The sequence below is a fragment of the Cololabis saira genome, chromosome 5, assembly GCF_033807715.1.
Source record: "Cololabis saira isolate AMF1-May2022 chromosome 5, fColSai1.1, whole genome shotgun sequence".
NCBI lineage: Eukaryota > Metazoa > Chordata > Actinopteri > Beloniformes > Belonidae > Cololabis > Cololabis saira.
This window is the reverse complement of record NC_084591.1, coordinates 33,227,394-33,255,098: the sequence shown is the minus strand read 5'-3', so window position 1 is coordinate 33,255,098 and position 27,705 is coordinate 33,227,394. Positions and strand designations below refer to the sequence as shown.

At 43.2% G+C, this 27,705-nt stretch overlaps 3 protein-coding genes across 7 annotated transcripts; 1 reads left to right on the top strand and 2 right to left on the bottom strand.

The window, feature by feature from the left end:
- Window positions 1-580: 580 nt before the first annotated feature.
- Window positions 581-7,664, top strand: LOC133444130 (protein regulator of cytokinesis 1-like). 2 transcript variants are annotated; one of them, XM_061721675.1, is made up of 14 exons: window positions 581-713; window positions 1,804-1,936; window positions 2,036-2,158; window positions 2,358-2,591; window positions 2,670-2,840; window positions 2,920-3,069; window positions 3,182-3,329; window positions 3,856-3,992; window positions 4,072-4,167; window positions 4,951-5,097; window positions 5,182-5,292; window positions 5,386-5,493; window positions 5,617-5,781; window positions 7,140-7,664. In XM_061721675.1, the coding sequence occupies exons 1-14, from the start codon at window positions 703-705 to the stop codon at window positions 7,209-7,211; spliced, it is 1,806 nt and encodes a 601-aa protein (XP_061577659.1). In that variant the 5' UTR covers window positions 581-702; the 3' UTR covers window positions 7,212-7,664. The 2 variants fall into 2 exon arrangements, with proteins under 2 accessions (XP_061577659.1, XP_061577658.1); XM_061721674.1 differs by having other exon boundaries at window positions 7,107-7,664.
- Window positions 7,665-7,730: 66 nt separating this feature from the next.
- LOC133444139 (ubiquitin-associated protein 1-like) lies at window positions 7,731-11,058 on the bottom strand. Of its 2 annotated transcripts, XM_061721689.1 has the most exons (7): window positions 10,958-11,058; window positions 10,687-10,836; window positions 10,020-10,108; window positions 9,347-9,899; window positions 9,097-9,267; window positions 8,029-8,130; window positions 7,731-7,948 (listed from the first exon to the last, which is right to left on the bottom strand). In XM_061721689.1, exons 1-7 carry the CDS (start codon window positions 11,015-11,017, stop codon window positions 7,814-7,816), a joined length of 1,260 nt encoding a protein of 419 aa, XP_061577673.1. In that variant the 5' UTR covers window positions 11,018-11,058; the 3' UTR covers window positions 7,731-7,813. The 2 variants fall into 2 exon arrangements, with proteins under 2 accessions (XP_061577673.1, XP_061577672.1); XM_061721688.1 differs by having other exon boundaries at window positions 7,732-7,948; window positions 9,347-10,108.
- A 516-nt stretch (window positions 11,059-11,574) lies between these two features.
- clpxb (caseinolytic mitochondrial matrix peptidase chaperone subunit Xb) lies at window positions 11,575-27,422 on the bottom strand. 3 transcript variants are annotated; one of them, XM_061721671.1, is made up of 16 exons: window positions 27,163-27,422; window positions 26,150-26,225; window positions 24,136-24,296; window positions 23,905-24,019; window positions 22,743-22,897; window positions 22,495-22,654; window positions 19,088-19,156; window positions 18,539-18,580; window positions 17,273-17,449; window positions 17,012-17,176; window positions 16,419-16,507; window positions 16,167-16,331; window positions 15,786-16,085; window positions 15,539-15,631; window positions 15,349-15,455; window positions 11,575-12,919 (listed from the first exon to the last, which is right to left on the bottom strand). In XM_061721671.1, the coding sequence occupies exons 2-16, from the start codon at window positions 26,202-26,204 to the stop codon at window positions 12,829-12,831; spliced, it is 1,944 nt and encodes a 647-aa protein (XP_061577655.1). In that variant the 5' UTR covers window positions 26,205-26,225; window positions 27,163-27,422; the 3' UTR covers window positions 11,575-12,828. The 3 variants fall into 3 exon arrangements, with proteins under 3 accessions (XP_061577655.1, XP_061577656.1, XP_061577657.1); XM_061721672.1 differs by lacking the exon at window positions 19,088-19,156 and having other exon boundaries at window positions 27,163-27,420; XM_061721673.1 differs by lacking the exons at window positions 18,539-18,580; window positions 19,088-19,156 and having other exon boundaries at window positions 27,163-27,420.
- Window positions 27,423-27,705: the final 283 nt, after the last annotated feature.

Here is a 27,705-nt window from a genome sequence, read left to right as displayed (position 1 = left end):
CCTATGAAGCTCCCAGACCCCTGAGGTTCATCTGGATCTGGTTTGTTGTGGTTCCCAAGAACCAGAACCAAGCAAGGTGAGGCAGCGTTCAGTTATTCTGCTCCTCACCGGTGGAACAAACTTCCTGTAGACCTGAGGTCTGCTCCAACTGTCAGCTCCTTTAAATCAGGCCCAAAAACATTACTGTTCACTCTTAAATTAAATACCTACCTGCTGTAATGCTCAATTACTTTTTAACAACTTGTGCTTTTTATTATTTTACCTCTTTTATTATCATTTTATTTCATTGTATTTGTTATTTACTGTTTAATTGTGTCTTGCCGCTTTTAATGTTGATGTAAAGCACTTTGAATTACCTTGTGTTGAATTGTGCTATACAAATAAACTTGGCTTTTTTGCAATGTTCCGTTTCATTTCCTGTCCTGTTGGTGGCGCTAACGTGCCTGATGTGTGAGTGAGGTCTCGCTCTAAGACCGGGAAGAAGAAGGAAGCGGCAACGGGAGGGGGAACTTCCTCCCACTGACGTCACTTCAATCGACCAATCAGCGCCCAGAGTTTGTTTCGGTGCAAATTTGAAATCTGCTCGACAAACGGACACCTGCAGACGTAGCTGCCACAGCGCTGTTCTGTTTTATGCTGAGACGCCGCTGTCTCTTCAAGAAACAAAGTTTCTAATTTTCCTGAGTTGTCCGTGGTGGCGACATGAGAGTGAGGTTAGTACTTGACACTTTCCATGGCCGATGTATTTTGTTATATTGTTGATAAAAGGCTGGAAACTCAACTGCGACACAGCTTGTACCAGATATCTGGGCAGGGTTCCTGTCAGTCTATGATTCAGCGATTAACCATAGATGTGTTAGTTTAATGCTGTGTAGGAGGCGATAAAAGTATAAATGTGTTAGTTTAATGCTGTCTCTGGACTCCATCGATGCTTTTAAGAACAAATTTAAAACCCGACCGTTTCTCCAAGCATTATTAGTGAGATGATTGTTTTATGACCACCATGTTGATTTTATGTACTTTTATTCTAGGATCTTTTATGTCTTGTTTTTATCGTATTCCTACTTTTATTGTAGTGTTTTATTTGTGTTATTATTGATAGTTTTATTTTTTTTGTGAAGCACCTTGTGACATTCCGTTGTCTGTGAAATGTGTTATATAAATACAATTTACTTGCTTATTTAATGCTCTAGGACGCGATAAAAGCACAAATGTGTTAGTTTAATGCTGTCTAGGACGCGATAAAAGCACAAATGTGTTAGTTTAATGCTGTCTAGGACTCGATAAAAGCACAAATGTGTGAGTTTAATGCTGTCTAGGACTCGATAAAAGCACAAATGTGTTAGTTTAATGTTGTCTAGGACTCGATAAAAGCACAAATGTGTTAGTTTAATGCTGTCTAGGACGCGATAAAAGCACAAATGTGTTAGTTTAATGCTGTCTAGGACCCGATAAAAGCACAAATGTGTGAGTTTAATGCTGTCTAGGACCCGATAAAAGCACAAATGTGTGAGTTTAATGCTGTCTAGGACCCGATAAAAGCACAAATGTGTGAGTTTAATGCTGTCTAGGACCCGATAAAAGCACAAATGTGTTAGTTTAATGCTGTCTAGGACTCTATAAAAGCACAAATGTGTTAGTTTAATGCTGTCTAGGACGCGATAAAAGTGGTAATTACGTCACCCTTCGCCAGGAGCAACGTGGCGTGGTTCATACCGCCTGAATTTTAAACTTTAAACGTTAATGTTTCTTGTGATTGAGTCTCTATGCCTGTAATGCAGCTGTCCGTGTGTTTCCCCCCAGTGAGGTCCACGCAGCGGAGTCCGTCGCCTACCTGAACAGGGCTCTGGTCCGGCTGCAGGATATCTGGGAGGAGATCGGGATCCCAGAGGAGCAGCGGCTCCAGAGAACCAATGACGTCCACAAACACATTAAAGTGGGTCCCACGTCGATGTTAAATCAGCCAAGCCGAGCTTCTTGCTCTTGCTAACACCCATCTCTCTCTCCCGTCTCCTCCGCTGTCTTTTGCTTGCAGGATTTGCTGGACCTCATGATTGCTGAAGAGGAGTTGCTGAAGAAACGATTGCTGAAAAGCATCCAGGCCTGCCACAAGGAACTGAGTGTTCTGTGCACCGAACTTCAGCTCGCTCCTTTTGAGGTAAACTTAAAGAAAAAGACAGAACTAAGCAGATACTGACCATTGTACGTCTTGTGAGTACCACAAATGTTTTAAATTAGTGTAAAAAGAACAATTGGACACTCAGCATCTTCTGGAAGGTGTTGTTGCCTAAATCCTGAAAGGGGCTTGTGTAATGTTTTAGGCCCTCTGGGTTTTCAGCGTTCACATTTCTTTGCAGGAGGAGGATGGCTGCACCATATTGCAGGCGGAGAGGAATTGCCGCACCCGTATGGAGGTGATGAAGGAGCACAAGAAGCAGAGAATGGAAGAGCTTAAAGGCCTGGTGGCCAAAGACCAGGAGCTGTGCAGCATTCTGTGTACTACCCCCTTTAGCATCGAGCAGAGCGCTGTCCCGACGCTGAAGCAGCTGGAGGCCTATCAGGCCTATATCAATGATTTGGCCAAAGAGAAGGTGCTCTTGGCGTTCTTCTTTTCATGAATGTTCACTTTTGTTTTCCTGTCAGGTTCCTGATCTATCTTTATTTTGCAGGAGTGTCGTCACGATGAATTTGTGACCATCAAAAAGGAGATCAAAGTTTGTATGGATGATCTGGAGCAAACACCAGAGACGAGTTTTGAAATGGATGTCATGTGCGAGGACGAGGAGGCGTTTTGTCTGTCGAATGACAACATAGCTGCTCTTAAGCTGCGCCTCACTCAGGTCAGTTTGCTCCGCCACTCACTTTTTGTTTTTGCTCGTCTCCAGTGTAACATTGAGTCTGCAACTCATCTCCTTCCAGTTACAAGAGAGCAAGGCTGAGAATGAGCTCCGGTGTTCGAGTCTCCGCACAAAGATCTGCGAGCTGTGGGACCGACTTCAGGTCCCCCAGGAGGAGAGGGAGGGCTTCTCCGAGCACATGGTCAAGTCCAAGAAGAGAAACATTGAGGCAGTAAGTACACGATGTTGTTAGTTGTACTCATAACTGATTTTAGGTGAAGCAGTGTTCTGCCCTCCACACTGAACCATTTCATGATTAGTTGTGGTAATGTGTATTTTTGCAGCTCCAGGCTGAACTCCGGCGTCTAGAGCTGCTGAAAATGCAGAGCTTGAGGAGCTTCACGGAGACCATAAGAGCAGAGATCGCTCTCTTGTGGAAAAGATGCTTCTGCAGCAATGAGCAGCAACAAGCCTTTGTTTCATATCATGATGGTGACTTGGTGTTTACTTAAGGCTGAGTTATAGTTCTGCGTCAAACAAGGCAGTGCCTACGCGGTAGGGTACGCGTCAACGCGTACCACACGCTGTCACTGACGCGTACCTCCCAAAAATTGTAACTACGCGTCGAGGCGACGCAGACGAGAGGGCTGTGATTGGTTCGCTCGGAAGCAACACATTTCCGGTTTGAAGCAGTCGTGAACTTTCAGCGCTCTTTTCTTCGTGTATGTGGTTTTTTTTTTGGTTTTTTTTTGCGCACCGTAGTTGTCCTTATCTCTTTGATTCACTGTGACCAGAAAAAGTCGGATAAACCATTCAGGAAAAGATCGCAAATTAGCGTTCACGGGGGGTACAGCACCGCGGCGAAATGGAGTGACGGAGAAGTCCGAAGGGTTCACGACGGTGACGGCGTAGGCACGGCGTCGTTTTGAAGCAGAACCATAACTCAGGCTTTACTAACTCATATGATGATAGTTTGACAGAAAAAGGGAGGAGCTCAATGCATGTTTGCATGTTACAGAGGATTTCACAGAGGAGCTTCTCAACCTGCATGAGGCTGAGGTCAGTCGCCTGAAAAAGTACCATGAGGACCACAAGGAGCTCTTTGAGGGTGTCACTAAATGGCAGGATAACTGGACCTTGTTCTTGGAGCTTGACGTGAGTATTGTTCTTGTGAACCCGCTGAGGCAGCGTTCTTTATTTAATCTGACATGTAAATGTGCTGTTCCCATCACAGAAAAAGGCTAATGACCCTTTAAGGTTCAACAACAGAGGTGGGAACCTTCTGAAGGAAGAAAAGCAAAGAACCGACCTGCAGAAAAGCTTGCCGAAGGTGAGGACATGTGTGGATATATTTATCAGTTCTCATGGGATTTATTTAAAGGCGGACCTGAAGTCCAGAGACCGAGGATGTGTGGGATCAGACTCCCGAGCTTGCCACCAAAGCTCCCATGAGCACAGCCCGACTCTGAATTTGACCGTCCTCAAGCACACTCCCCTGGAAAAAATACATTTAATTCCTTCAATCTACTACTGTCATTTAGTAGATGCTTTTCTCCAAAGCGACTTACATCTGAGACACATGCACCATGGAGCAATTAGGGTTAAGGCCTTGCTCAGGGGCCCAAGGTGGTTCATACCTGGGTCTTCCAGACCCAAACCCACCTCGTAGCCACTAAACTACCCGCCCCCATCTCTAAATAATTTTTGCACTTTGGTTGTTTTTGTTGCTGGTAGCCTGCAGGGTTCATCTTAAATTAAAAACAGTCTTTGATCTGGATAATCATGAAGTTATTGGGGATTTCTGAAGTGTCTGTCCTGTTGGATGAAGATTCAACGGAGGTGTGAGCCAACCAGATCCTTAAAGGGATCCCAAACATTTGGGTGAAACGCGTGCTTCACGTGGAGCGTCACACGTGTACTGAGGAGGTCAAACAATACAATTATATTTGCAAGGTATTGATACGCTTCATGGCACATCAGATAAATCTGAGCGTGAATCTTAAGACATGAGCCCCGTTTTTGTGGTCGACGCGCACCAGAGCCCGAATGACTCGTTCTGCAGGTGGGAAAGTGATGTCTCGCAGGTGTAAACGAGTTGCAAATGTTTCCTCAGTTGGAGAAAAGCCTGAAGGTCCAGATCGACGCTTGGGAACAGGAGCATGACAAGGAGTTCCTGGTGGCCGGCCAGAAGTTTCTTGAGTACGTGCAGCATCAGTGGGAGCAGCACCACGACGACAAGGAGAAAGAGAAGCTTGAACGAGTACGCTACGCCACCATTTTAATTAAAATGCATCGGTTTCCTCCCGAAAGTGTTGTCAGTGATATTTGTTTTCTGTCTAAACAGCAACTGAAGAAAACCAGGCAAACGCAAGAGGATATGCTGTATGGGACAGTGATGAAGACGCCAACCAAGCGGCGACTGATGGGGCCCCCCACCCCAGGGAAGGTCAGGAAGGTGAGACCCCTCTGCTGCTTCGTTTATCAGTGTTACGCCCGTGTCTCTGCACCTGAAGGTCGGCTCACTTTACTTTTGTTTTGGTCCAACTAGTTCAACAGCACTTCAGCCATCTCCACTCCAAACAGCTTTCTGAGTTCAGGCCTCGGCGGGACCCCGTGCCAGTCGTTGGGGCAGAAACCGCCACTGTCTGCCAGCAAGGTACTCCTCACTGCTGTCTTTGACTGATCAGACCGAGGTCGGACCAGTCGTGTGGTTTTTGTTTCAAATGATCCTCTAATTCATGTCTGAAGAAAAGATCAATCAGCCCGGTTTGTTGTGTAGGGTCCCGGCCTGCGGACCCCCGGTCCTGGAAAGACGCCACGTGCACTAGACCGAAACAAGGAAAACATCTCCCACCTTAACAGGAACACTCACTGTGGCACGCCAAGGACTCAGGACGCTAAAGATCACACCTTTAACATCGCCGGCTCTTATACTGAATTTACGGTAATGGCAGTTTCACGTGTCTGATCGACTACATTTTGAAAGGAAAACACGTCCTTTCTTAAGATTATTCTGGTGTCTGAGGTGGAACTAAAAAAAAAATCAGATTATGTTGGAGGAACTTCCCTGAGGCGTCACTACCCAGACAGATTAAGGAGTTAACAATCATTAGGGACCAAGACGGCATGAAAAGTGTTTCAGTGACGACTGTTTGTCTGTCCATCTGCAAGAAAATGACTCCTGCTCTCATTTAAAACTGCCTTTTATTCTCCTGTCTCAGTCCCTAATGACGGATTACACCCGTACAGTCCAAGAATGGACCCCGGCCCATTTCTAATGGCGCTTTTGCATTAGTACCACCTTAGCCCGGCTCGGCTCGTCGCAGCTCTTCCCGTTTGTCCCCGTGTGTTTTCGCACTGCCAGGGGAGAAGTGGGCAGGTTGGGGTGAAGCTGCTGTGACGTACTCGATTGCGCAACCGCTTTGTTCATGTCGCCGCTGATCAGAAATCAGCTGGAGCCGCGAGCGGCTGAGAAAAAAACAGCCCGTCTACATCCCTTTTTTAAGTCTCTCCTCAGCCACCAGGTTTATGAACATCTGCACCTCAGAGTTGGATCACCAAACAGACGTTTTGCGCTTTATAATAAAATCGCTGCGAGCCGCGGGTAGCTCTCGCTCTGACTCCTGCTTCCTGATTCAAACGTCTGACGGCCCCGTCCCCCGACCAATCAGAGGCGCGGAGGGTGGTGACGTCAGAAATAGTCCCGGCTCAGCCCGCTATAGAACCTCGCTGAAATGGTTACAGAAAAAGTATCGACTTGGAGCGGCTCTACCCGTCTCAGCCCTAGTGCGAAAGCGCAAAATGGGGCCGTGGCGGGTAGAACCGAGGAGAAGCGATACTAGTGCAAAAAGAGCTTAAGAGTTTTATTCTAACATGAACTTTGCTTCTGAAATAAAAGATTTTCCTTTTTAATGAAAAAAATCTTTTTTGCTTTTTGGACAGTTTTGTGAAGAAAATGGTCTAATTCCAATAAAACACACATCTGTCCCTCCAAAATGAGAGATGAGTGGGATGGTTAATTGGTCAACCTTTAGCTGGGTTTGTTTGAGTGTTTTGTTGACTACCTGCGAGGCGGAGCAGCCGAAACAAACACGCATACCAACGTGATGCAGCTTGATGCACAATCTTTATTGAGCAGAAATGTGGATGTGATTTTTAAAATAACAACGATAATGCAAGACTCAAACACGCGGCGCTAAATGCAGAAGTATCTGGTGTCAATATTCTATTATATATAATGTTTTGTTTTCTACCCCATCTCTAACACAGTGCGTTGCTAATGAAGATCGTTCTTTTCTTCAGAGAGACCTTGCAAAGGCGTCGAAATCCACCGTGAAGTTGGGGGTTCTGAACTCCACCGTCAGCCACCAGTGAGGGTTTGGGGGAGCCGACCTGACACTGGGGACGGACCGGGACAGACCGGGACGGTCCTGCACAGCTGATACTCTGCCAAGAGGAATAATGAGCTTCAGTGTAAATGACTACAAAAAAGTACATATTTTGACTTTTTTTTTTTTTTTTTTTTTTTGCAGCCCAGTTTATAGAATACTTTTATCTAGTCTTTGCACTAGTATATCTTTTTTTTTTTTTAACTACATTTACCTCTGCTGTGTATATATTTATGTGGTTGTCTCATACTTGGGCATTCTACTTTTCCTTTCAAAGTTTCAGCTTTTGTTTGAAGGTTATGAGCTTCATGCGGGGGCGGTACTTTACTTTAATACTCAATGATCAACTCTGAGCTGGAATGACAGCTACGTTTTCACTTCATGACTAAATATGGAGTCACTTTTTTAACGTGTTGTAAATAAACAGTTTAAAAGTTAACCTAAGGGATTTTTTTTTTCTGACTCATTTAACCTTTTTTTGAACATTTTTGATCTTTCATTTTTAACATCAAGTGAATCCAAGTCAGAAGGCAGCACATGTTTAGTGTTGAATCCATCTCTCTTACGTGGGGGGGGGGGGGGGCTTCTCTAAGCCATCCGCGTCATGAGCTCCTCAAGGGCCCGTTCCCGGTGGTTTTCATGAACAAGCAGGACTTCTTTGATTGCGCTCTGCTGGAAACCCATCTCGTTAAACTGTGTCAGCAGGTGCAGGAACTCGGCAGCCTGAAACACGTATCAAGTGTTAGTAATACGAATCAGGATGGCGAACCAAGGGTGCGGTTGCTTGAACAAGCTGGACTCACCTTGCTCTCGCAGTTTTGAAACATTTCCAAAGCTTCCTCCACCTGTATTTCATCATAACCCAGCTGACAGAGGCGGTCGCTGGAAACCAGGTACTTCAGAACCTAACGGGGGAAATGCAGTGATGAAGCCTGAACTGCAGGTTACATGCTCCCGTTGGTCTGTGATGATCATGAATACATGTCCTTGATGCCAGTCTTGGTGTCAAGACAGTTGGGTCCAGGCGTATCTGGACAATGAGGTTTTAGGGTTTTACCTTTTTTAAACAGCATGTAGGAATTTGTCGTTTCAAGCAAAGTGTCTCCGCTTACAGGGGTCAAAGGTGACTGATCTGCAGTGACCTTCAGCGACGTAAAATCCTGCTGTTGGGTTGAGCTCAGACATCTGAATATTCCTTTTCTTAAACGTTAAAACTCTAATTTTAGATAAGTTTCCCGTTATCATCCATCTTCCCTCAGCAGTGGTGTCCTGAATATGAACAAATTTGTGTCATTCATCGGGCTGCTCCTGTCGCATCCAACACCAGTGAGCCCGACCCGCCGGCAGCCATGCGCATCACGTGGTCTTAGGATCACCAGTTGCTTTGCCATCATTCTGAGTTTCAGAACATGGAGGCTTTTATTTTATTTTTTTCCTGACCTCGTCTAATCTAGCGGTCATGTCCTTGAATGTTACCGGGGTTTTACACCTTGATGTAAACCGTTTACCCTTCCTGCAATCAGCTGTTGTCTTTCAGGCCTTTTGCTGTCTTTTTAAGAACGTCCCAAACTGTTGATTTAAGTTTTTGATAGCTCTAATGGTGTGGTTTTTTTTTTTAATTTTTTTAAATTTCTTTTCCTTGAAGCAACAAGGGAATTTACCAAACTTCTGAGGATGCATCTTTAACCTCTTAAATGAATGCTCAGTGTCTTCACTCCCATCCGTTGTGGTGTTTAAGCCAAAATCCTTAAACTCTCATTGTCTAATACCTCTGGACCTGTGTATCCATACATATGTTACATCACAGATTAAGAAGATTTCTCAAATCAAATGTTGGGGTTTGTTAGGTCGTCAGCTGACTGGGACCCTACCTTCTCTGGGCTCTGGTAGCCTGTCTTCTGCAGCGCTAGAATAGCCGTGCGCAGCGAATAACCTTTCGCAGTGATGGTTTCTAGCAGCTCCCTCTCCTCCCGGGTGAGGGCTGTCAGGAGCTCTGCTGTAGAGTCGAGAAAAACTCCACTGGAGCCGGTGCTCCTCAAGACCTGATGAGGAAACCAGACCGTAAAAATGCAGATACTTAACAAAAGTGAAATGCTGCATGCTCGTCTCAAAGAAAGTGACCTTTTTCCTGCGATTTTTGACAGCGGGCCCTGCAGAGGAGGGCCGCTGCTGCAGCTTTGCTGGAGAAACACCAGCAGGGGGCGTGTTTAGGGAGTACTTCCTGCCCACCGAGCCCAGCGTGCGCTGCCTCTTCTTGCCGTTCTTCTGGCGGTCGGGGAGCGGACTGGCCTGCTGTGACCGGTGCTGGTCCAGAACGCGCAGCGGCGGTCTCCAATCTGGGAGACAAGAAGTGGGTCTGTGGCCCGAGAGCCTCTCAGTCGAGTTGGACCTGGAGCGGTGAGTCGGATGACCAAAGTGCATGTCTTTAATCCTGGAGACGGGGTCTCTGGGCGCAGCGCTCCGGGGCCGCTCTCTGCAGTTGACACAGTGAGGTGCAACCTTGACGGAGGACCTTGCATTGGCCTCGCAGTAACCATCCTCTTCATCTGAGTCGGATAATAGGAACTTGACGGTGCGGTGGTGCAGCTTGCAGGTGTCTGCAGAAGTCAGGCTGTGGCTGCGAGGCCGAGGTCCGGGGGTCCACAGGTCGCTGCTCCTGTGGATGCGACTCCCCTGAGGGCTGTGGATGCGACTCCCCTGAGGGCTGTGGATGCGACTCCCCTGAGGGCTGTGGATGCGACTCCCCTGAGGGCTGTGGATGCGACTCCCCTGAGGGCTGTGGATGCGACTCCCCCGAGGGCTGCTAAACATCTGCCAGTACGGTGGGCAGGATGCGGCCGGCTGATACCGACTTAAAATCCATCTCTCCAGATTGAATCCATACTGCAGAAAAAGGAAAGAAAACAGATTTTAAGGCCTAAAGATTTTACATCTTTAGGCCTTTTCCACAGCAGGAGAGTCCACACTGGTACATAGTCACTTGTGTATATTTCTCAACACTCTCTGGGCTCTATAAAGTGATTTAAATCACATACACAGCACCAGTCACACATCAATGTGCATATTGAAAGTAATGTACTAGGTGTCAGTACTTTGGGGTCCAGTCTTCCAACTGGAAGATTACCACCTCATCATCCAGACCACTGCCACCCATGTACATAAACTCATATTACTATTACTTTACTATGTTAATATACAACTAACATCAACTATGGTAGTGCTGGTGTCAATAAGCTATGTTGACATAATGAACCAGAAGCTGCCCAGTGTGCTTCAGCCAGCCATCTTTTCATTTTTTAAACTATTTGTGACAATCCAGTCCAAAGTGACATGAAGCTGCCCTTGTGGTCCAGTACTCAAAGCGTAAAGAAAAAAAAAACATCTGACAGAAACTGATCAGAAACTGGATGAGTCTCCACATGCAAACAAGTCCTGGAATTAAAGCTGAATGAAAGATGGACCTCGGTTTCCTGCAGTATCTTTTGGCAGTCCAGTTGAGCCACGTCTGGAGCCGCCGGGACCTTTTCTGGGACCCCCAGTGGCCCTACGGGGGTCTGAAACTCCACGTCCTCCAACACGTTCATCACCACTGAAGGACTTTGACAACCAACCTGCAACAGCAGAATAACGAGCTTCTGTCACTGCGGGACGCCATTTAAATGCTCAGCAAAGTACAACTGAAATCGGAGTTTCTAGACAAAAGCAACTTTGTCAGGGTGCATCATTTCTTACCTCAGGCAGCCTTTGTCCTCTGAACCGGTGAGGTGTGGAGTAAACAAATGACACAAACATCAACTTGCGATATGATCCTCTTCATCTGTAAGCCTGTGACGTCACAGACGGTGCGTCTACAATCAGACAGTGTAATCCAGCGCACGCACGTCCCTTACAAATAAGACTTCTTAATATTCTTAACACGTGCAAGATTATTATTTTACGTATTTAAGTGTTGATATTACATATGTTGATATAACATATTTCAACATACCGTAACTATATTCAGTGTTTCATTCTTTCATTACTATGAACAAACATTTTATCAAGCTTTTCTTCAATATTCTTCTAATCATCTGTTGTGGGTTTCTCTTCCCTTTTTGTTTTAATTTTTTAATAACAGTCACGTTTATGTCGGTCTGTTTTTCATTGTCATTTCCACGTAGACTGGAGAAGGGATTAGGAAAATGCTGAGGTGTCACGAGACGAATAACAGTGGATACTTTACAGAGATTAACGGTTGCGTAAATGCGGAGGGAGGATTAATGGTAGTGATGTCTGTGTTCGTAGAAACCTTTAATCTACTCAGATCCTGCTCCGTGTGCATGTCAACAGGCAAACAAAGAAAACACAGGTTTATACAGATATACATTTATTTATATATTTAAACAATCACAATAAGTTTTAATTTCACAAGCATTAGAAGGTGGTGGGGCGTCTACAGGTTCCTGTAACAGACCTCTGATAATAGAAAGGCAGTTTGAAATTTTAATAAAGAAACTTAAAAGCAGGTAGAACAAATTGAGTTTTATCTAATTTTCCGACACAATCAGCAACTGAAGGAGCACAGCAGCGAGGTTGGGCGGGGCGCGTCTTAGCCCAGCCTGGATGACACACCTGTACTGAGGGGGGGGTAAAACACTGAAGGTGACGTGACACTGCGCAGGAAATAAAATATGTTTCAGGAGAAGCCCCGTTCAACAGAAACGGCTGTTTGAACATGGAAAACTAAAGTTAAATATCCAATTTATGGGGATTCATTTCTTTTAAATAATACAGCTACTAGGAAACATAGCTAAAAGAAAAGGGGGGTATTTCATCACCACCTGACAGTTAGTAGGTGTAGCTAGCCGGGACGCAGCCCTCTGATCCTCAGATACAAGTGAACATATCTAAAGAGTGGACTAAAAGAAAGAGCCGGACACTAAAATAACCGTTCTGGCCGTTTAAAAGGTCACTACCTTCCTCCTCACCTGCTGATTGGTTTGCTGGTGTGTTTTACTCCTGATTAGAGGTCATGTCATACAAACTGCTTAGGAATGCTACCTGTGCAGTGTAGCTAAACATTTACAACCGATTTCACTGTGTGCGCCGTTATTACAACGGCGGTAAAGAAGGAAACATCAAAATATCGATGTGCTCGTGGAATATGTTGCCCTGGCGACGGAGGGCATCTCTTCACATGGTCACATCGCGTCTCTTCAGCACCCCTCGTTTTCAAGTGTACGGTATGATCCCACAATTTCCTCTTGTTTCCCTTTCCATCGCAGCCCATAACCACAAAAGAGAGAAAACTAACTACAAATACCTTTTTTTTTTATGAATAAAATTGCATTATCTTTATATAGATAAAATGTTAACAATCCTCAGAGATTGAAATATGTCATAAAGGTCCACAGTGGGAGTGCACCACCAGAGAAATCTCACGGTGCAAGGGACCCGAAGGTTGTTACTCTCTCCTAACCATGAAAAGCCCTTCCCGGATGTCCTCACTTTATCTGTCAGACGCTATAATAAAATACTTTATACCAAAAATGGTATCCAAAAAGGGTTCCCGGTAATCTAACGGTTCAGGCGGCGTAGACTTCTGGTGAGACGTGTCGCGAGGTTCAGTTGTTAGCAGCGTCTGCCTGCCGAGGCCAGTTTTCCTCCTCGATGCCGGAGTCGTACTCCTCTTCGGCCGCTTCTTTCGCCGGGGCTCTGAAAGTCAAACAGAAGCGACGGTTCAAGTCTCAGACCACATGACTACGGACACTCAGACAGCCAGGTTTCAAAAATCTCTCCTACGCAGTCATGAAAAAGAAGGTCTGCCCCTTTTCAGCTCAAACACGTCTTTTAGACCGAGGGCAGAATCACCTCACTCAGGACTAAGATGGTGCGTCTAAATGTCTATTAATCAACACGGTAACTGAGGCCCAGGGAGTATGAGGTGGAGTTTTTTGTTAGACAGCAGGAGTTGCTTCTCAAAGATCACTGCTGATTAGGGGTGTAACGATACACTAATCTCATGATACGGTACGATACAAGATATTGAGGTCACGATAACGATACGATATAGCAGCATTTTTTTAAATCCTTGAATGAGGAATATATGACTGGAAAAAATTGTCTTTAATTTGAAAGACACAAAATACAAAACAATGCTGTGTGTTTGCCCTATTGTTACAGTTTGTAATGCTTTATAACTGTTTAAGTTTTAAAGAGAAAGCCAGGCCAACCATTTTCCACAAACTGAACTAAAAGTAAATGTCAGGTTTGCATTATGCATCTTCAGTTTCATACAAGTACAAATATTTTGCCACAAACTGAATAGTTTCTCTCATGTATGATTTGACTTTTTTCTTTTCCAGAAATTTAACAACTAAAATTAAATAAATAAAAGTAAATAAATACATACAATTTTACATCATAAAAAAGATTGATTCATGCTCACCTTATAAGTGTAAGAGGAGATTTATTTTTGTTAAGAAGGTTATTTTGGTAATTCAGGGTTCATTATTTTATAAATATATTCTTTATATTCTGATGTAAATCAGGGACTATAATGACACTAGTCAGTTTATCTGTAGTGATTAGTCTGTTTTAGATTGGGCGGAGTGATACGCCACAGTACGGCACTAGGTGCTGTGTTGATGTTCTAAAATCCTACACTGTTGAGGGACATTAAAGTACACTGGAACTCAGCAGAAGTTGTCCCCGTGTTTATCCTACTCACGACCCCAAAAAGGTTTAATTTAATAAGGTAAGGCTTAACTCTACACCAGCCTTACATAAGTAAAAGTTCAGAGCTCAAAACCCCCAAGAGTCCCGTGATCAGGACCGCAAAACGGTACTAGTTTCTTCTGAGTGGAGTAAAATTATGGTCCGCGGGTTGAGGCGCGGTCGGCACTAGGCATGGGGCGATATACGATATTATCGTATATCGCGATAAAAAACGGCCGCGATAACGTTATCGTGGGGTACTGTAATTATCGCCAAATTTTTATTTTTTTTTGTCACACAAGGCTACCAGCCAGGTAGAAGCCAGTGTTATTTTTTTTCATGTATTTTATTAATATTATTTATTATTATTATTTATTTAATATTTTTTCAGAGAGTAGTACAATCCGTGTGCATTTGACTACAGTGGCACTTTATTTTCACTCAATCTTTGTGTTGGCCATGCAGCTTTTGTTTTGTATACTACAGAGCAGTGCCTTTATTTTATTATTTTTCCAGAGAGCCGTACTAAGTAGCAGGCAGCCAGCCACTGTTAAAGTTTCAGAGAGTAATACAATCAGTGTGCATTTGGCTCTACTTTGTCATTTTATTTCTATTTGTCACTTATTTATTTCAACTCTCAGGGAAGTATTTTCTTACAAAAAAAGAAAGTTCAAATAAGTACCGGTACTATAGTTTACACTTTGTAATGCATAACATTTACAGTACACTATTTGTTCTCTACCTCAAGTGTCACTGTGTTGAGAATGATTTGAGAATAAATGTTCTGAAGGAACCAGTGGATCCACGGTTAGTGTTTTTCCTTGCAGTTTAAGAATTTTATAAGCGACACGCTAATATCGTGATAATATCGTAATCGTGATATTTTTGTCCACTAATATCGTGATATGAAATTTTCATATCGTCCCATGCCTAGTCGGCACGCGTGGTCGGATGCACGTTACTAGTCAACACAATAGATTAATATTAATAACCCAATATCGTGATAGAGTTTGTCACCTCCACGACACGTATCGTGACATTTTTGTATCGTGAAATTTCGTGGCACGATATATTGTTACACCCCTACTGCTGATATCCTTTTCCCTTTTCACGGTGTTAGAAAAACTCCTGAAAATCTTAATAATGAGAGCAAACTTTGTTTTTCACTCACTGATTTAGCATTTTAGCTTTTCCTTACATAAACAACAGCGTAATATGCCACAGGTTCTTGTGTGGCGTTGCTTGGTAATTTCAGCAGAACTACGTTTATGGTTATTACAGAGAAATGTGATAATGTTAATAGGTTTCCAGTATCAGTCTGACTGCCCTATAAAGGGTTAACCTCATTTAGAGACATGAGGACTGTACTTTTTTTTTTACATTTCCAGATATATAAAACCTTGGTACGTGAAGAGGGAGATGCTGACCTGATGTATCTGGCCTGTGACTTCCCCTGGACGACATCTTTGCTCAGTTCAACAGCCATGATATCTGAATGCGGCACCTCAAACATGGGCTCCAGGAGCAGTTTTTCCTACATCGGGGGACATTTTTATTACTATCATAAAATACAAAAAAGTAAGAAGAGCAATTTAAAAAGTCTGATATGTAACAAACCATAATGGATCTGAGCCCACGAGCTCCAGTCTTCCTCTCCAACGCCATTCTGGCGATGGCTCTCAAGGCATCTTGGGTCACATTGAGTTCACACTGAAATTTAAAGAAAAAACAAAAAAAAAAAAGCACCAAATATTAATTTCAAGTCTACGGGTCCAAACAAACGATACCCATGGACACATATCCTATGAAGGTGTAAACGCTGGGACCCCTCCCCCACCGCGCCGGGGTTTTTCTGGACCCTTACTTTGTCCATGCTGAACAGGGCCTGGTACTGGGGCACCACGGCGTTGCGTGGTTCAGTCAGGATGCGGACCAGCGTGTCTTCGTCCAGGCTGTGCAGAGGTACCACGACGGGAAGACGGCCGACGAACTCCGGGATCATCCCGAACTCGATCAGGTCCCGGGCTTCGACGTGCTTCAGCAGCCGGTCCTTCTCCTCGATCTCCGCCACCGTGTCCGTCTCACCGCTGCTGTTGGCCAGGTCTGCGGCGGCGGCTGCACGGCGCCCTTTCCCCAGGTTAGAGGGGGTTCCAAAACCCAGATACTGGAGAGACAGGACGTGCAGGGATGAGTCCGAGTTAAAGACCTGCTGCTACGCCGTACGTACGAGCAGGCTCTGCCTCACCTTCTCATTCTTTCTTCTGCTTATGATCCTATCAAGGCCGTTGAAGGCGCCTGATGCAACAAACAAGATGTTTGTTGTGTCCACTTGGACCGTTTCACCCCTGAGTTTCCTGGAGTTTTTCTCAGGAACGTTGACAATTGTACCCTCCAGGAGTTTCAGCAAACCCTGGACGAGAAACGGAATAAGCAAAAATAAATCAATGACGTGCTGCAGAAAAGTTTTCACTCTGAGTAGCTCTGCATGAACACTGACCTGCTGGACTCCCTCTCCACCCACATCTCTGAGCTGGTGGATTCCTGGCACGCTGCCGATCTTGTCCACCTCGTCCAGGAACACAATACCTGCGCAGACAGAGGACGGGACAACAGGGGTGTTACACATCTCAGTACTCCTCCTGCATCCATACGAAGACAAAACGTTCTTCGTAAAGACGGAAACGCCTCAGTAAACGTGGTTGTCCATATGAGGGGGACTCAACGGGCCTGAAGACGCTGTCAAATACAAGCCGGGCCTGATAGTGGCGCTGTGAAGGAAACCAGCGGAGACGGCAGGCTAACGGCAGGCTAACGGCAGGCGTTGTGCACTTGCAGAGAAATCTGTAAACAGAAGTACGAGCGACGCGCTGGACTCAAGTATTGCAGGAAGGTTGCGGAGAGGCAGGTCCTCATATCACCACTGTTGTGTGTTCATGTATAAAAGGTATAGTGAGGGAGGAAATGAGCGCATGGTTGTGTAACACACAGGCTCGTTTGAATGCGTCTGCTCTTGTAGAAGAGCCGGGATGTTACTTAACATGCGTTGATACTGGAAACGACCCCGGTGTTAAATTTAGCCCCTCAACCCACCTTGCTGAGCCTTATCCACTGAGTAGTTGGCATCCTGGAGAAGTTTGGCAATCACTGACTCGATGTCTTCTCCCACGTATCCAGCCTGAGTGAGAGTTGTGCAATCGCAAATTGCAAAAGGAACATCCAGACATCGTGCCAGCGTCTGCGCCAACAGTGTTTTTCCTGAGAAAGTGAGAAGTGACCGGTGGTGAAACAACCTTCCAGGTACATCCAGGACTGTTTAGGGAAGGTGTAGGGATTTGTTAAGCAAACACTAACCTGACCCAGTTGGACCCAGAAGTATGATGTTGCTCTTCTCCAGTTTGATTTCAGCGTGTGTGGAATCCAGGACCTCCCCGCCCCGCTTCTCCTGAGGAGCCTGCTGACTGGCCTGCTGCTGCATGGATGCTCCGAGAGCGTTTCCATGAGGACTGATGCCTGCTATCTGCAGCAGCTCTGCAAACACAAGTCAAACACAATTAGCCTCGTAGCCCAAAAGCAAGACGAGCAGTTGTGACAAACGACTGTTGTGAGTCTCTTTTAGCTCAGTAACAGCTTCCATGTAAGAGCTATAAATATGTGCGCCCCGGTGAGAGTCGGGGAGGATTTTCTAAATGAGGACGACTGAAAATAGTAAGGGGTCTAAATATAGGTCACAAAGCTGCCTTCTTTCTTTTTTTTCCCAGTGTGTCCAGTCAGTCAAACTGACCCATAACCAAAAGGTCTTGTGGGCCGAGTGAGCTGAATAGATAGAATATCCCAGTGTGAGGGATCCTGGGTAGATAAGTGACATGAAAAAGAGCAAAAAACATTCCAACAAAGCTGTAAATGTGCAAACACAGCTCATACCATAGGCTGTCAGGCTAGCATCACAACAAAGAGGAGAAGCTGCAACTTCTCCAATACTTTGACTTCCAGTTATCGCTAAAAACAGTCCTACAAAAAGTACCTTGATGGACAGCTGACCTATAAGAAGCACGGTGATGGGGAGAGAAGAAAAATACCCGGAGAAAATGGGATCGTAAAAGTGTCACATGATTAGGGCAATCTCGCAAAATGAGCCAGGTCAGGTGTCGGTGGATGATTGACAGGTATTTTTTTTTTTTTCAGGTCGGGCCGCGCAGAAAGGCTCTTGTGACAGATCAGCTGGCCACCGGCACTACAAATGCTTACCTGTATATCACCACTAGCAAGTCCAACATTGTCACAATCGATTGTATTGCATCCTTTTCTAAAGATTATTTTAACAAACAATAAAAAAGATGATGATAATTAATCAACGCTGAAAAACGCTATGAGCATCACCTGAAGCGTCTTGAAGGATTTTAACGGGTCAACGGATTCATAGTTGAATTCTTTAGAGAAGGCCTGACATTACGCATGTCATTTAAAAACAAACACCTCACTGAAAAAGAGGAGTCGCTGCGATCTGTACACTTTGGCATTTGTGCAACGACGAAAACGGCTGATCAAGTGTTGTGACTTGTAGTTGGTGATAAGAGGAAGCAGGTCAGGCAGATAGCAGCGAAGAGGTCAGTCACTTACTTGTGAATCTGTATTCATCCTCTCGTCTTCTCATCTCTAGCTCTACAAGAAGGGGATCAAAGTACTTAAATCAATATTATCATTATCATTACCACTACCACGTTATCAATACAGCCACTAGAAGAAATTTGGTACAATTGCAATGATCATCCAGATAGGGATAATTGAACAAATGCCAAATAATGCAGATTAAGATCAAAGACATGCTTGTGTTATGATTTAGGGCACAGGTATTTATGTAAATTAAGATCATTTATCTAAATATACAAATAGATATTTGTTATACATTTAAATCTGTGGGTAATGAGGATTAAGTTCATGACATCTGAAGACACATGCTCGTCAGTTACAATCATCACATTTATATTTCTGATTCGGAGGTTTGGAGGACAAACACTTTTTACGTGTGGGGAAATAGAACTTAGCAAAAGTTTTTATTTAAATTATATTTTCTAGGGTCAGACTTTCCTTTTTTAAACTGTAACTTAACATTTGATTACTTTAAAGGACAATTATTCTCTGATAAGACAGGGCTGACGTCAAACTTGCCCAGCTCTGATCCTGATCTCTGACCTCTGACCCGTCCCAGCTCTCCTGCTCTTAGAAAATGAATGTCCCCTGAAACAAACAAATGCTCATATATAAAGACGCCCTCTGATACGTATGAATGTCTTGTCAAGAACATGTGTGAAAACTGACTATAATATCCATTTAACTGAATCGTAAATGAAATATCTGTGTTGACAGAGTTCAGATTATTCTCACTTGTTTATTTATTTCACTTTAAAATCAGTCTCCCAGGAGTCCAAGACTTTTTTTTTTTTTTTTTAAGATTTTTTTGGGCTCTAGTGGCCCTTTATTCAAGCTGCAGATATGAAAGGGGTAGAGAGAGAGATCGGGGATGACATGCAGCAAAGGTGCGCAGGCCGGGATTCGAATTTGCGACCGCTGCAGGACTGTAGCCTCAGTATATGAGCCGCTGCTTAACCCACTGCGCCATAGAGCGGCCAGAGTCCAAGACTTTTAAAGGCTTGTGACCCAACTCAAAATGTGCACAGATGATGACTTGGAGTTCATTTTGTGTAAGTCTGACAATCCACCGTCATCAGTTTATGACAAACATGTTTAGGAACAAATCACAATGCTAAAATACCAGGTGGACGTGTCCAAGGAGGGTTTTCTGACTGATAAACAGCTGAAATTCACCTTCATGCTTTAGCTGAAGCCTGTTGATACTAAAACACACCAACTGGAGCTGTTGTCATTTGAGTTAAACGTTTATTTTATTTAAGCCTTATTGATTTGAATCACTCTAGTACGGTGGCCGAGACCCGCTATTGCTAAAAATAAAAGTAACGCTGCAAACAGAAACAAACGCTGCTGCAAATTAAAGAAACGCTGCAAATAAAAACAAACGCCGCTGCAAATTAAATAAACGCTGCAAATATAAAGAAACCCCGCTACAAATAAAATATTAAACGCTGCTGCAAATAAAAAAAAACGACGCAAATAAAAAAGCCACAACGGAAGTGAATTACCGGGGACTATTTTTGCTGATGCACCGGTGTTTTTTACGTGAGAGGGGAAGAAGAAGACGAAGAGGACGTAAGTGAAAGGGAAGAAATAAGAAGAGCGAGGAATAAGAAGAACAACGAACGAGAAAATAAGTGAAAAGGTTAGTGTTCAACGTCGCTATGTGTAATTTTTTTCGTCTTCTTCTTCTCCTCTCACATAAAAAACACTGGTGCATCAGCAAAAATTGTCCCCGGTAATTCACTTCCGTGTTCCGTTGTGGCTTTTTTATTTGCGTTGGTTTTTTTATTTTATTTGCAGCGGCGTTTATTTTATTTGCAGCGGGGTTTCTTTATATTTTCAGCGTTTTTTTATTTGCAGCTGCGTTTATTTTGGTTTGCAGCGTTTATTTTATTTGCAGCAGGATTTATTTATATTTTCAGTGTTTTTTTATTTGCAGCGTTACTTTTATTTACAGCAATGGCGGGTCTCAGCCACCGTACTCTAGACCAGGGTGGGGCGATTCCGGTCCTAGAGGGCTGCTGTTTCCCTGCTTTAACATCACGGTCCGCACAAGTCTGCTAATGACAGTCATTCATATCAGTGTGTGCTGAAGGAGGGAGACATCTAAAATATCCGGAGCACGGCTGGAATTACCCAGCAGTCCTCTGGACAACCCCCCCCCTCCAACCCCCCCCACTGCTTCTCAGTTTAACAACAACATGTTGCTTTGAGATGCTTACAATGTGTAGGGACTGGGTGCATGTGTTGAAAGAAAAACTGACAACTGTGCATTTGGATTGGATCCAACCTGGACCTGACTCAGATGAGAACAGGATGGGAGGCTGGACTCGAGGTTTGATGACATGAACGCAACACCACAGCATCTGAGCAGCACAATGATTAGTTTCGCCTGGTACCCTTCTCAATCGCAGACATCCCCACCGGTACAGAATGTACCAAACCAATTGCAACTGTGCGTGCGACAACAAACATAGTTGCAGAAATGGAACAAATAATTTTTTGCTGTGAACTGAGAACAGTCAGTCACATTTCTACCCATGTTTCTACCCAACTTTTGTGGATTTGCGTCTGGTTGTCGCTCTGCCTATGTCACATGCTTTGTTTCTCTGATCAGTTGTAAGCCTATCCAGAGGCCCTCTCTTCTGCATCTGTTGGTACTGCACCCCGGTCCAGAGGAACCGGACTAATTCTATGATTAAAGAGGAAAACGGAACGGCAAGGCAATAGTTGTTTTGACGTCTTTTAAACTGAGAGTATCGTATGATTTGATTGTTTTTTTATCATGTGTAGTTTCCTTCCTCACACTTCCCAATAATAACGAGAGTCAGTATCTATACGTATAACTTGTGTAATGTGTGTATATTTATATATATATTTATTCAACTCTTCTAAATATCTTTAAACATTTTGAGAGTTGAATTTGACCAGTTCTCCTTTCCCTTCCTTTCTCTAGGGAATGGGTCGATTAGGAGACTGGGCCTGACTCCTACTTTACTCTCCTGACTCGACTCTAAGATGTTCTCTTTACGATAAGTTTTGATGTACTTTGTGTTTTTACAGCATATTCATCCTCCCTATTTTTTATACTGTATGAGATCAGAACACTTAGATGGGATTTTTGCTGTGCGACTCTCTTCCCTCACTGTAAATATTTTAAATTGATTGCTACCAAGATTGACACTTTACAGGTATAATCATCCTCCCTTTCTAATAAATATACCTTTGGATTCGATGGTCATTGATTGATGTATTTGATGCATGCACTTTGTGGGTGTCGTCTCTTTTTCCCTGTGTTTTGGTGATGCTTACTGACTACACTTCGGTATGTGACCTTGTTTGAATTTGCTCAGGTATTTGTTATGAATGATCATGTCGCGGCACCTGATTGGACCACATAGGCCTTCCAGCCTATAATAGACAAGCTCTTGTTCCGATCTGTTTGATGCCTTGAAAAAGGTCTATGACCGAAACGTTGGCCCAATAAACACGAGTACGGTGAGAAGAAGGTGTGCGGGAGTTTTCTTTTTAAAACTGAGATTATCGGAAAGAGCAATCGCCTGTGCTAAAATACTTTAGGGGACTATGTAGTTAAAGCATGAAAATCCGTTATTTTGGATAAAGTTTTTACTTACACCAATAAAATTCAATTTTGAAGTTAAAAAAAAAGAAACTGTTGCACTGGTATAACAGGCTGCACTGACACAGAAAGGCAAATGAGCCACTAAGCGAGCAGAGTGTCGTAGTAAAACAGGTCTGACTCCAAATAGAGGAAACAGGACTTTCTGGGGCACCACAGACTTCAACAGTAGCCTGTTCTGCTTCTGTGCAACATAAGAACTGCACTAACACTAAGGAAAGATGCCCTAGTTGAACTAGTGAGGAATGATGGATCCATGTCTTTAGAAAAGAGATGCACTGACCACGAGGCGTAAGAGAAGGCTGTTTCTCCACCTCCACCTGGGGCCGACTCCCTGCGGGGATGTTGTTGTAGATGCGCTTGTAGTGATTGTACACCGCAACCGCCAAGACTTTTTTTGCATAGGACTGGCCAACAACATATTTATCCAAATAGGCATAAATCTGAAAAAACAAAGTAAAACAAAATCATTGTTGTGTTAAACTTCAACAAAATGTTTTGAAAAAAGTGCTTCCTTCTTCTTGTCGTTACCTTCTTGGGTGGAGGAGGAGGTTTCTGGGCGAACGCCAGTTTCACTGCCTCCGCAGCAGATTCGGCCTCCTTGTTTAACCCTTTTTTAGAGTCAGTTTCAGATAGGACCACGAAAAAGTGATGGCACTTCTCGCATTTGACGAATCGTGTTGATGCTACAAAAGAATAACACACAGAACACAGAAAACCTGTTTCAGACCAACTTTAACAACACAAGAGTTAATGCTGCCGTTGCGTTCGTTAGTGTAATTTATAGGGAAGTATAAAGTGAATTTCAAGCCTGAAGACTTTAAATAGTTTGGTATTACAATGTTATGGCCCAAATTAGGAAAATGTAATGTCCTAAAAGAGCTTAATGCTCTTTAGAAGAGGACTGATGTGAAACACAAGAGTGAAACTAAACTCTGATCCTGATATTTCACTTATTTTTTCATTTTAACAAATCTGAATAAACTATTTTACAGAAACCTTATATAAACAGATTATGATTTTAAGTATAATGAATGGTGAGGTGCATGTGCATGAAGGAAATAGAGTAGAAAAACAGTTGCAGTTTCATTATTGATTAACGTTCAGCTCACTGTATGTTCAGTTGTGTCATTAAAAGAAAATAAAGTTCAACTCTGGCCCACAAGAAACCAACAAAAATAACTAAATCAGCCCGTGAATCTGACACCAACCTGGGTTAACTGTAAACTCTGATCAAGTCAGTGTTGATGTTGCACCACAAGGCTGAAAATATGCACAAAACAAATACCAACATGTCTGTGGGTACCGCCAAGTCCAAACCGCTCGTCATGATTGATTGTGATGTTCTACTTTAAATGGTGTTTGCATACTTTTGTTTATTCAGTCTGCCGTCTGAGATAACAGAAGCACACTTTATCTTTTATAGTTTTATTTGTTCGACTTTTGGGGCAGTATTTACGACCATCTATAAACCATTTTATTCTATCACCACTATCCTAGCCTGCACACTCGTTAATTACCCTTTTATTGACTCCAGAGAGTCTACTAAGTGAAAAAAAAAAAAAACAGATGTTGCTGAATTGTTTCCAAAATGTCCTAAATTTAAAACACCTCTTCACGTGGGCCCTTGATTCTTGAGGTTTATGCGTACACTTTCCCTCTGTCTTGTTGAAAAGAAAACACGTTTACTCACATACAAAGGTCTCCACGTGTGTGCAGGGATCCCCACATTTAGGGCAGCGCAGCTGGCTTCCACCTTTGCCTGATCCTCCAGAGGAGGACGCTCTCTTCCCCTCACTGATGCTTTTCTGTGCAAATACGACACCATTAGAAAACATGAAGAAGAAGTTCCATTGCCTCATTTACAATTTAGTGTACAGATTTACAACGGACACAAGAGGAACTCTATCCCTCAACAGTTTACCTTTCCACCGTCATTTCCACCATCCCTCGTTGTCCCATCTTTAGCTGCATAACAGACAGCAGTCTCTGAAAACGACCTCACACACACTTTGGGGTGAAAATGAGTTTCCCGAGACCCTTGACGACTCAGAGAAAACAGCTGGATTCGGGAGCATGACAGTCCTGCAACACCAAACACATTTGTTTTTACCTGTAACAGCAACTTGATGTCCTAAGTTAACAGTACATTCTTAATTGTATATTATTCAAATAGCCAATTCAAACCATAATTGTCAAGGAAAATGATGTAAAAAAAAAAAAATCATCAAATAGTAATCATATACAAAATCAGTCATTTTTTACGACAAATATTTACATTTACCATAAATAACAACTTCATAAAAGCAGTGCTCGTGAAAATTAAGCAGAATATTTGTCTAATATATCTGTTAATTTGTAAATATTTCACAAACAGTGGAATTAAAAATACAAAACCTTACATCATCTCAAATGTGATGAACTAAAGAAACTAAAAACATGTATTACAGTAAAAAGCCTATTTTTGATTAAAATGAGCAATTTGGTTAGAAGATGCCATATTGAGGTGAGATATGCAAGTGAGGAAATGAAAGACGATGGAAATACTTAGTAGCTGAGGCATTATAAGTCTCACGAAGGAGAGAAAACTTTGTTAAAAACCCTGACAACTCAAAAATACAACATAAACTAAACCTACAGTTTTATTAACTGAAGAGACGCATGTTTTGGATTTGTTGTCGGTCCTTATGCAAATGAAGCTTGTGTAAAAGTTTCTTGGAGAATGTATGATGTAAAAGGCTGTTTTACTCATCCCTACATGAGTCCAACTGTTTTTTATTCAAGTGCATACATATACTTGTCATTGTCCAAGAGGACATGAGAATATGTGTTGTAACAATACTGGCCTGTTTAAAGGTATTCAACATTTAAAGTAAAGTTCCCTCTGCTGTTGACGTGATGACATGACTGTCACTACAAACTAAACAAACTATTCTGTTACTTATCAATGCATTACTTTGTTGCTGTTTGTTGTTTTTGTCTTTGTGTGATTACTCGTTACCCGAATTAAAGCCCTGGCACAACAATTTCCTGTAGGATCAATAAACTTCTTATCCTAAACTACTGTAGTTAAGCTGCAGCACTCAACATTTAAAGTTCCCTCTGCTGCTGACATGATGACATGACTGTCACAACAAACCATTCTGTTATTCTTCTATGCATTACTTTGCTGTTGTTTTTGTGTGATTACTCGTTATCCGTATTAAAGCCTGCTGTGTGCTGCTGACGTCCCCGACTCCCCCAGTCTGGCCTTCGGCAGGAGGGTCCCCCCTTATGAGCCTGGTCCTGCTCAAGGTTTCTTCCCACCTAAAGGAGAGTTTTCCTTGCCACTGTTTGGCTTAAGGCTTTTCTCCCACTATGGGAGTTTTTACCTGCCATTGTTTATGTAATAATTGCTCGGGGGTTTATGTTTATGTTTATGTTCATGTTTATGTTCATGTTCTGGATCTCTGGAAAGCGTCTAGAGATAACATCTGTTGTATTAGACGCTATATAAATAAAACTGAATTGAATTGAATTAAAGCCCTGGCACAACAATTTCCTACAGGATCAATATAATGTTCTTATCTTAAAACTACTGTAATGGAACTGCAGCACACAACATTTAAAGTAAAGTTCCCTCTGCTGTTGACATGATGACATGACTGTCACAACAAACCATTCTGTTATTCTTCTATGCATTACTTTGCTGTTGTTTTTATGCGATTACTCGTTATCCGTATTAAAGCCTTGGCACAACAATTTCCTACAGGATCAATACAATGTTCTTACTGTAGTTGAGCTGCGGCACACAACATTTAAAGTAAAGTTCCCTCTGCTGTTGACGTGATGACATGACTGTCACAACAAACTACTGTAGTTGAGCTGCAGCACACAGCGCAATGTCATTCAGCTGCAGTCCGCACTGCAACAGCTGAAGCGGCTCTCCCCCCTCTTACCTCTGTGGGCTGTGTTCAGAAACAACCTGGCAGCCGAAGTGCACGAGCAGGACATCTCTTCTAGCTCCTCAAACTCCTGAAAACGAGATAAATAAAGCGGCTGAGCATGCAGAGAGAGGGCCGGCTACATTAGCGGAGCTAGCCGCTGCAGGGCCGGCCGAGGCCGAGGCGAGGCTGTGACCCAGATAACATTGGAGCTGCTGCTTCATCACAAACACAACTATTATGAAATAAGCTGCTCTCAAATACAACTAGGGCATTTTAAACATTCATAAAAATAAATTAATTTAGAAAAAAAAAGTGTAAGCTTATGGCTCTGTTACATCACATTACTTGTCAAAGAGGTAAAGAGTTTATTTTGTTTTGTGTTATTTTTGTTGTATATTAATCTGACAAAAAATCCGACATAAATCATGTATTTACGTAACGTAATGTCTGACTGTCTATGCTTTGAACGGCTCTAAAATACATACAGGTAATGGAGATTGGTTTGCAGGAGATTAAACTTGTGGGTAAAAAAAAAAATAATCACCAAAATCTGCATTTACAAACTTAAAAACGAGAATAATTTCAACCTCCACCGTCGCTGTGTAGCATTAAGTCTGATTTATGGTCCTGCGTTAAATCGACGCAGAGCCTACGGCGTAGGCTCTGCGTCGATTTAACGCAGAACCATAATTCAGGCTTTAGCCGAGGCGCAGCTCCACACATTACTGGCTACGAGAGAGAGAAGCAGGCTCATTTAAATCAAATTAAATTGTAGGGTGGCTGACTTATCACCACTCACGCGTGTTCCAGTTATTAAATACAAAATAAACAACATAGTTAATCAAAAAACATGGTAAATGGTTAGCTGCCGGGGCTAGGCCCGAGCCAGAGACAAGTGTTTGACAAACAGCCTTTTATGTTCAACCAAAACAACTTCACTGTGCACACTTGGGTTAGTGTTTAATGATAAAATACACTATTTAATACAATGTTTTTTAAAAGAAAGGCTTAATGGAGTTACTCACAATGCACGATGAAACCCGTCGGGTTTTGACAGCCCGTCAGAAGAACAACCGAGCTAGCGCTGCTGTCGTGTTTGGGTTTGTCAGCTTAATAAATCATACTAAAGACTTGGTGAGTCTAGGTCGATTCGGGAATGGTTAGTCGCTTTACGCCGTTATTTCCCAGCCGGGACACGGTGATGTAACGACTGCTGTTATGAACCAGGGTAACTGCCTAACCAGCCCTCCCCTCGGCGAGGGCTAGTGCAGATACTTAAGCGGTTCACCGGGGAGAGTGACACAGAAACTCCGTGGAGGTGAACGGGGTTCACGCGCATCCCGATAGTTAGAGATCTGCGAAAACAGCGCAGCGCTGCTGAGGCGTTCAAGGACCGTCTCGTAACAGAATGTACAGGAGTATTGTGAAATTATGCTGCGTTTGGAAAACAACGTGTTACTATTATGTAACACACTCTATGTAACACAGTTGTTTCAAGCATACTTCACAATTCGATCTACTGATAGTTTATTATGTGTCGTTTACGTAAGTATAGAAACTTTAAATGG

Coding starts and splice junctions, on each gene's coding strand:
- LOC133444130 (XM_061721674.1), top strand. Junction 3,070..3,181: donor AGAAGAGAAACATTGAGGCA/GTAAGTACACGA, acceptor GTATTTTTGCAG/CTCCAGGCTGAACTCCGGCG. Junction 5,293..5,385: donor CCCCAGGGAAGGTCAGGAAG/GTGAGACCCCTC, acceptor TGGTCCAACTAG/TTCAACAGCACTTCAGCCAT.
- LOC133444139 (XM_061721688.1), bottom strand. CDS start 11,017: ATGTTTGTGTCATTTGTTTACTCCACACCTCACCGGTTCAGAGGACAA. Junction 10,837..10,957: donor GAGGACAAAGGCTGCCTGAG/GTAAGAAATGAT, acceptor CTGCTGTTGCAG/GTTGGTTGTCAAAGTCCTTC. Junction 8,131..9,096: donor GCTACCAGAGCCCAGAGAAG/GTAGGGTCCCAG, acceptor TTCCCCCGTTAG/GTTCTGAAGTACCTGGTTTC.
- clpxb (XM_061721671.1), bottom strand. CDS start 26,204: ATGTCCTGCTCGTGCACTTCGGCTGCCAGGTTGTTTCTGAACACAGCC. Junction 19,157..22,494: donor GCCTTCTCTTACGCCTCGTG/GTCAGTGCATCT, acceptor TGTTTGTTTCAG/GGGACATTCATTTTCTAAGA. Junction 18,581..19,087: donor GAGATCAGGATCAGAGCTGG/GCAAGTTTGACG, acceptor CCCTTCTTGTAG/AGCTAGAGATGAGAAGACGA.